The sequence below is a fragment of the Rattus norvegicus genome, chromosome 10 (assembly GCF_021556685.1).
Source record: "Rattus norvegicus strain SHRSP/BbbUtx chromosome 10, alternate assembly SHRSP_T2T, whole genome shotgun sequence".
Classification (NCBI taxonomy): Eukaryota; Metazoa; Chordata; class Mammalia; order Rodentia; family Muridae; genus Rattus; species Rattus norvegicus.
The window spans coordinates 69566304-69575172 of record NC_141543.1 but is presented as its reverse complement, the minus strand read 5'-3'; the positions used below and the strand labels follow the sequence as shown (position 1 = coordinate 69575172).

Genomic DNA, 8869 nt, shown 5'->3' with positions numbered 1-8869 from the left:
AAGAAAGAAGAAGCCAGGTTTGCTTTTAATCCCAGCACTCAGAGACAGGCAGATCTCTGTGAGTTCGAGGCCAGTCTGGTTTACAGAGTGAGTTCCGGGACAGCTAGGGCTACAAAACCCTCTCTTGAGAAACAAGCAAAAGAAGGAGCAGAAGGAGGAGGAGCAGAAGGAGGAGGAGCAGGAGCAGGAAAAGAAATGAGGGTCTAATCCTTTCTTAGTTTTCCTAACGGTCTAGGTACATTTTGTATGCTTCACTCCATCCACTGCAACATCAAAGGAAAATGGGTGTCCCCCAAATAGGCTGACAACAGAGAGAAGCCTGGTAAGGATAAGGACGAAAAAAAGAAAGAAGGGGGCCAGGCATGGTGTCTAACACCTTTAATACCAGCACTTGGTAGCAGAGGCAGGCAGAGCTCTATGAATTCAAGGTTAGCCTGGTCTACGTGTGGTGTTCCAGGCTAACCAATGCTGGGCTACACAGACAGACTCAGTCCAAAAAAGAAAAGAAAAGAAAGAAAAAAGGAAACAGTTGGAGGGTGGTATTCTTTATTTCCAAGACTGAATTCTTTCTCAAGGCCACAAGGCTGCATCTATACACCCAGTCTCACTCAACCCAGGAGTGCAGGGAAAGAAGCCCAAATAACGATCTCACAGACATGGCTCTACACTGGCTACAGGGCTTCGAGGCCTAGAAATATCCTTGTACCCTCAGGGGCCTCTTTCTTCCTTCCTTTTTTTTTTTTTTTTTACATTTGGTATGTAGCCCTGGCCTTCCAGAAACTGTTTATGTAGACTAGACTGGCCTTGAACTCACCATGCCTTTGAAGGACAGTGTCTAGAAGACATTCCAGGGAGGAAGAACCCCCATCCCCACCCCTGAGGGAGCAGAACTTTGGAGAGCTGCCTCTGTTCCCCTTTCCTGGTAAGCCCGGGTAAGCTGGGTTGCCTGTTCATCAGTGTGCTCCTGATCGCTTACTGACAGAAGGCAGGCTGAGCAATGAGGAAAGAAAGGCGCAGGCTCTGGGGAGCAAGAATCAAAGAATCAGAGAGGAAGAGCACCTAGCACCAGGCCCCACACATAATGGCCTTTGGACATGAAGGGTCATTTCCTCTGTCCCCAAGGAAATCTGGGAGGCCATCACCTGCCTGCCTCATTTCAATTTGTCTCACACACTGGGGCTTCACTTCATTACCCATGGAAATTCAGCTTCATTGATATGAAGGGGCTAATTACTACATGAACCATAATTACAAGACAGGAAATGGATTTACAGCTGCTTTCAGAGGGAGGGGAGCTGCAGCAGACATTGGCTGCTCTGCCCTTCTGCCTTAAGGGCTAACATAGCCCTCTGAACCCAGGATGGAGAGTTTCAATTTACCAGATAGTGAGCTCCTGTAGAAGTCAGGGCTCTACAGAGCTCTGGAAACAGTTCTGTTATACCCACTTAAGTTATACCCACTGTTGATGTGCTTCAATAAGATACTCTGACATAAAAAATCATGCTGAAGTGGACAGGGCATTTAGTTCATGGGTAATGTGCTGGATTCTATCTATAACCAGCACCACCAACATAGTGTTTTCTGCAGCACGTGAAAGCCCACACCTTTAATCCCAGCACTTGTCAAGCAGATCTCTGTGTGTTTGAGGCCAGCCTGGTCTACATAACAGGTTCCAGGTCTGCCTGGGCCATAGGGTGAGACCTAGTCTCAAAAAAACAAAACAAACGAACAAAAAGTAAAATGTAAGAATGTAGTATTGGGGTTGGGGATTTAGCTCAGTGGTAGAGCGCTTGCCTAGCAAGCACAGGGCCCTGGGTTTGGTCCCCAGCTCCGAAAAAAAAAGAAAAGAGAAAAGAAAAAGAAAAAAAAAGAATGTAGTCTTAATGGTTAACATTTAAAGAGGAAGTTAACAGTGTGCTACAAGTGGCCAAGTGAGAAATTTATGGGGTACTGTGACCTGATTTTCTTAGCGACTAGATGAACACTGAGAATGAGAAATCTATGCCTGCTATGTTGTCTAATTCGGATACCTTAGAATCCCTTCTGGCTTAGGGTGTTTCTCTGTTTTTGTATTGGTTTTTTGTTTTTGTTTTTGTTTTTGTTTTTGTTTTTTTTTTTAGTTTATAAAAGTCTTAATACAGACATATAAAACATAAATGTAAGTGAAAGGTTTGTCAGAATAAACAAATCAGTAATAGCCAAAGTTCATGAACTGATGCTGTGTGATGGTGGCGGTGGCAGTGGCAGCGGCACACGCCTTTGATCCCGAGCAGAGGGAGGCGGACTCCTGTGATTTGGAGGCCACCCTGGTCTACAGAGCGAGTTCCAGGACAGCCAAGGCTACGATACAGAACCCCTGTCCAGATTTTTCTTTTTTCAATGGAAACAAAACATCACTGAGTGTGGTGTTTCACACCTGAAATCCCTGGACCCAGGAGGTTGGGATGAAAGGATCAAGAGTACAAGGCCAGTCTGGGCTGTGTAGAAAACCTCACTCAAAAAATAATATGCAGCACACTTGATATGCCTAAATCACTCGTTCACTTTTCACAAGAGCTCTGTGAGGGGGGACAGTCAACCACCCCAACTTGCAGATGTAGAGGATCAACCAAAGACCCCAGGGTCACAGAGGTGAATGCCACGGCAAGGGTTGGCCCTCATCCTTTCCATAGCCTGGATTCTCAGAAACAGTGAGAAAGTCCCCTAAATCAGAAGTGGTATCTTCTCAGATGTCTTAAAAATAGCACTCCCTTGGCTCCAGCAAGCTGCTCCTGAGATCCTATCTTTAAATGTAGAGGGAAAAAGCCGAGTAGGGTGGGTGTGGCGGCAGGGCGGGTGGGGGCGTGCCGTCAAGCGGCCACGCCCCCTCCGCGAGGACCCTCGGAGCCGGCCTCGGCGCGCCGGAGTGCTTCTCCTTCCGGGGCGGCCTGCTGGGCCTCATGGAGGCTGTTCGGCCAGACAGCTGCGAAAGAGGGACAGCGGCGGCGCGAGCCGAAGAGAGGCCGGCTCCCGAGGCGAGGGCGCACTTCCGAGTAACTCGGTTTATCATGGAAGCAGGCGTCAAGCTAGGCATGCAGTCCATCCCCATCGCCACTGCGTGCACCATTTACCATAAATTCTTCTGCGAGATTAACCTGGACGCGTATGACCTCTACCTGGTCGCCATGTCTTCCCTTTACTTGGCCGGCAAAGTGGAGGAGCAACACTTGCGTACTCGTGACATCATCAACGTGTCCCACAGGTACTTTAACCCGGGCAGTGAGCCGTTGGAGCTGGATTCCCGCTTCTGGGAGCTACGAGACAGCATTGTACAATGTGAGCTTCTTATGCTACGAGTTCTGCGCTTCCAAGTCTCTTTCCAGCATCCACACAAGTACCTGCTGCACTACTTGATTTCCCTCAAGAACTGGCTGAATCGTTACAGCTGGCAACGAACCCCCATCTCTGTTACAGCTTGGGCTCTGCTACGAGATAGCTACCACGGCGGGTTATGCCTCCGCTTCCAGGCTCAGCACCTAGCCGTGGCTGTGCTCTACCTGGCCCTACAGGTTTATGGAGTCGAGGTGCCTGCAGAGGGTGAGGCTGAGAAGCCTTGGTGGCAGGTATTTAGTGATGACCTTACCAAGCCAATCATAGATAATATTGTGTCTGATCTCATTCAGATCTATACTATGGATACAGAGATCCCCTAAGGCCCTGGCCGAGGTCCGACCAAAGACCAGGATGATCAGAGGCCTGGGGTATCGTGCTACCAAGTTGCTATGATGGCATGTCTACACTCGGAGGACTGGTTGTGCTGGCAGAGGATGTCACTGGTGACTGCAATGACATGTTGTCATTTTGTCCCCAGCAGCCCTTGTTCAAATAATGCCAAGAGCCTCCATGTGGGCAGGACATATTGAGCTTCCTAGGACTGGCTGCATCAGCTTTTGCCCTTTGAGAAGATGCTGCATTCGAGGCATGGACCATTGCAATTGCGGCGGGAGGTCGCCAATAGGACTGCACCCTTAGGAGAAGTATGAATGTGTAACATAGAATCTTATTTTGTATAATAAAGATTATGCAAATAAAATATGGGAAAGGTTTAACGCACCAAAGTCTGCCTTGTGGTATTACTTAGTTACAATAGGAGAGATACTGGAAACTAAATGATCAGTATTGGGGATATGGTTGGTGAAGCATGGTACATCCAAACAATGGAGTATTATTTAACCACTAAAACATATTTATAAGGGGTTATGACAATGCGGGTAAAGGATCATATTAGGCAGCATAGAGGATAGCAGGCTTATAGTGTGCTATAATTTCTACAAAAGAGAAATATACAAAAATAGGCAAAGTATTGATTAGTTGGGGAGTGTTAAGTGTATAATAATGACCGTGAGGATTTCTGTCTTTTGTTCTAACTCTTTGCATTCTCAACCATTCTCCCATGGTTATGGATCTTTATGGTGAGGTCTAGCTTATCTTCCCAGGTGTCTGTTTAAGGGAACAATCGTCATAGTCCATTATCCCCAGATAAGACAGAGTAAGACAGTTGTGTTAGAGCTGCCTTCTTTTGCCCTGGCTGATAGCATCAAGAAGAGCGAGCAGCCTCTTGAAGGTCAAGGGGAAAGACTGAGCATGGTGAGGGCAGGAGGATCCTGAGTTCTAGACCAGTCTTGGCTATGGAGTAAGACCCCATCTCAAACTTAAACAATAAACAGGAGCAGGGAAAGGAGTGTTGGGAGCAGAGACCCAGGAGTCATTTAACCCTTCATGCTCTCCACAGACTTTCCCCTCATGCCTACAGTGTGTCAGGCACCACTCTGGACTGTTGTGCACAAAAGCACAGCAGAAGCTTAGACACTCTAGAAGTGCCTGCCTATCACATAAGAAAACAGAAGGACCCCAGAGACATATTGCTACAGATCCTGGGTCTTAGGATGAGATAAGCCTTGGAAGGGAACAAAAATCAAAGCTCTGTGATGCCCATGATGCACCCTGGGCCAGAGTAGGATTTCTCCGAGGTCAACTGCCTACTTGTCATTGCTAGGGCCTAGGACAGTGGAGGTCAGAAGAGGGTGTTGGATCTCTGGAACTGGAGTTAGGGATAATTGTGAATCTCCACGTGGGTGCTGGGAACCTGGGTCCTCTTCGAGTGCAAGAAATGTTCTCATCTACTGAGCTGTCTCTCTAGCCCCGAGAGTTCCCTTAAAGCAGCAGTTAGCCTCAAATATGAAACAAGTTTTGAAGTCTAAATGTAGTAAATGAGGTGTATGGATTTGGCTGGTTGGTTGATTGGTTTGTTATTGTCCCCCACCATCACTTCCCCATCCCTACCCCCAGGCTTTCTTTTTGTAGCCCTGGCTGTCCTGGAACTCAATTTGTAGACCAGGCTGGCCTTGAACACAGAGATCCACCTGCCTCTGCCTCCCTAGTGCTGGAGCTAAAGGTGTGAGCCACCACTGCCCTGAGGATATGATTTAACTGGTGAGGACGTTCCTTGGAGCTGGAAATGTAGTTCAGTTGGTAAGGTTCTTGCCTAACACTCCCAAAGCCCTAAGTTCAGTCACCAGCACTATATAAACTAGGTATGGTGGCACATACCTATAATCCTAACACTCAGGAGGTGGAAGCAGGAGAATCAGAAGTTAATGGTCATCCTTGGTTGCAGAATGAGTTGAACTAGCATGGGCCAATGCAGTGTCACAAGAGTAGACAAACAGATAAATAAGTATTTGTCCTTCTACTTACTAATGTTTTAAAACATCTAGGGCCTGATAATATACTAATGCCTCCATCGTGGTGTGTGTCCCTATCTCCGAAAGGGACTTCTGTGAGGACTGTGTGCTTTACGCCATCTTCAAAAATTTATGTTAGAATTAAATTGGAAAGTCTGCATACTTTAAAAACATGATGGACTCTGATGCATGACCCTTGAAAGTCTTGGAAGTAGTCAGTCATTCAAGTTCTTATCAGTAATCTTATTCACCTTAAATTCTTTTATTTATTTATTTATTTATTTATTTATTTATTTATTTATTTATTTTTAAGAAACAAGATCTCTCCATATAGCCATGGCTGTCCTGGAACTCACTGTGCAGACTAGGCTGGCCTCAAACTCCCAAAGATCTACCTACCTCTGTCCCTCTGTCCTCCAGCACTGGAATTAGAGGTATGTATAACCATGACTAGCACCTTTTAAGCGCTCTCTCTCTCTCTCTCTCTCTCTCTCTCCACTTATTGATTTATTTTGTGTGAATATTTTGTTCACACATGCATGTATGTATGCCTGACAGATCCCCTGGAACTGGGGTTACGGACAGTTGTGAGCCATTATATAAATGCTGGGAATTGAATCCAGGTCCTTTGCAAGAACAAAAGCACTCTTAACTACTGAGCCATCTCTCTAACCCCAAATAAATGTTTGTTTGTTTGTTTGTTTTCTGTCAACCTGACTGGTCTCACTCTCACAGAGATCCACATGCTTCTGCCTTCCAAGTGCTGGCATTAAAGGCCTGCACTGCTACACCCAGCTTCTAAAATCTTTATACCTACCCATGACCAAGTATGCCTATCCTTTATGGCCATGGATTTTTCTATGATTTCTTCAAAATGTTTGTGTCATTTCTGAAGTGTCCCTGCTCATCTGATATCATCAGATTTTTTTTCAGCTCATTAGCGTGATATGTTCTCCTCAGTGTGAAATTGCTGACATCGGTGAGGTGTGAATCCGCCCTCCTGGGTTCTGCTCCTAGGAGAATTCTCTGCAGGACTGTGAGTCATGACTTCTAGATGAGAATGTTTGTCTATTTTGGTTCATTGAATTCTTGGAATAAGAGTCTTTTTGTGTCAAAAGAGGGTCGGGCTACATCTCAGTCTCACCTGAGCAGCAGCACACATCAAAACGCACCAAGCTATCTCTGAAGGCTTATTTCGTGTTCAACATGGAACCGGGCTTTTGCAGTCAGATTCTCTGTGGCTCCAGTTCTGTTTAGAGGTGTGCTCTGGAACACCAATGCGTCTTTTATTTTGAAGAGAGACCCACCACATTGGTTCTCCACAGCCCAGGTTTAGAGAACTTAGCTGGCCTCTTCCACTCACCCAGATCTCAGCACATAGGCAGACCCTCAACTTGGCCCTCTTCCAGGAATAATGACAAAAATCAATCGTTTGTGTGCATTTCATAGAAACTTTCATCTACAGTTATCCCTTGCCTCTTCAGTGAGTTCTATAAAAGTTTCACCTACATTATCACATGTATCTTCAAAATAACCCCTTCAAAGGAGATATTATAACAAAGTTGAGATTAACCAGAAAGCAAAACAAGCTGTTCAAGATCTTGGGTCCCCAGATCCTAGTAGCAGCTTCCAGTCTTAGTGTGGCTGCCCTAATTCCCTCTTGAGTCTCATCTTGTCCCTTGTAACTTGCTAGGAGCTCCAGTCTTGGCAAAGGGAAGCCCACAGTCTTTAACACTTTTAGTCCAAGCATGTCGCTGAGAACTTGCTCAGGCCAGCTGGACGTGTGTGACAGAGACGCTTTATTCTCCAGCCCTGTGCTCCTCCACCCCCATTCTCTGATCAATGAGGTCATCACAGAGTTACTTCCTGCTGCTTCGGGCACCCTCCTCCCACTCAGTACCCTCAGCAGCCCCCAGCTTCCCAGTTCTAATCACCACAAGGTGACTAGGGCCTTGGAGTAGGCCCAAACCAGTAAAGGATGTTAAAAAAGTCCACACAGTAACAATGCTGTGTTAACTATTTCTGTATAAGAAATTATCTCAAAGTTTAGCTGTTTAAAACAGAAAAGGAAGTGGATGGGATAGCTCAGCTGGAAAAGGTGCTTGCTGTGTACACCAGAGGACCTGAGTTTGATCCCTGGAGCTCAAATAAAGGTGGAAGGGGAGAACTGACTTCACAAAGTTGTCCTCTGATTGCCACATGAGCGGTACACACACACACACACACACACACACACACACACACACACACACACACAAATACACACACGCATAATAATAATTAATACATCTCTTCATCAATGAACTTGAGGTCTCAGGTTTCCTCTTATGTGGCTTCGGGACTTCCCAAGGATAATATATTTCATTAATCTCTGAAACCTATATTTATCTTCTTCATGACCTTAAAGGCCATCACAAAAGAAGAAAGTGCCCTTGAAGCAGTAATGGAAATACCAAAGGGAACATTTGTGGAGCCAGCAGAGCGATGTGTCTGCAGTATGATTTGTGGATCAGGGCTTCTTAACCCTTTTCCACTCAAGATTGTTTTTTTGTTACCCAGGAGAACATGACAACAGGCATATAGATATATAAATGTACAGAGGCAGGGTAGGAAAACTGTCCCATTGCCAAAGTGTTTGCTATGCAAGCCTAAGGACCTGAGTTCTAGCCGCAGCACTGACATAAAAAGCCAGGCATGACTATGGTACCTGTAATCTCAGCACTGGGATGGGGAAACTGAAGATCCCTGAGGCCGGTCAGTCTAGCTGAATCTCTAAGCTCTGGCTTCAGAGATAGAAACAGATTCTGCCTCCAAAAAAAAAAAAAAAAAAAAGGGCAGGGAGTGACTACGGTTACCTGACATTAATCTCATTAATCTCTGACCTCCCCTCCTATATGTGAACACTGGCACACACACACACACACACACACAAACACACACACACACAAACACACACACACACACCAATATATAAATAGATAGACAAATAATTTGCTTTGAAATTAATCATAAAGAAATTTATTTTGAAATAGTTCACAGTTCTTTGGTATTCACATAATTTGAGCACTTATTAAAGATGCATGCATACTAATGAGATGAATGTGTTTGTTTATTTTTACACGAGAATTACCTCTTGGAGAGCGTTT

The 8869-nt window shown here is 45.5% G+C and overlaps 1 protein-coding gene across 1 annotated transcript; it reads left to right on the top strand.

Moving 5' to 3' along the window:
• Positions 1–2928: 2928 nt before the first annotated feature.
• On the top strand, positions 2929–4092 carry Ccnq (cyclin Q). Its single transcript, NM_001025412.1, is given in 1 exon segment — positions 2929–4092. A coding segment is annotated over 1 exon segment (753 nt). The 5' UTR covers positions 2929–2939; the 3' UTR covers positions 3693–4092.
• The last annotated feature ends 4777 nt before the right edge of the window (positions 4093–8869 follow it).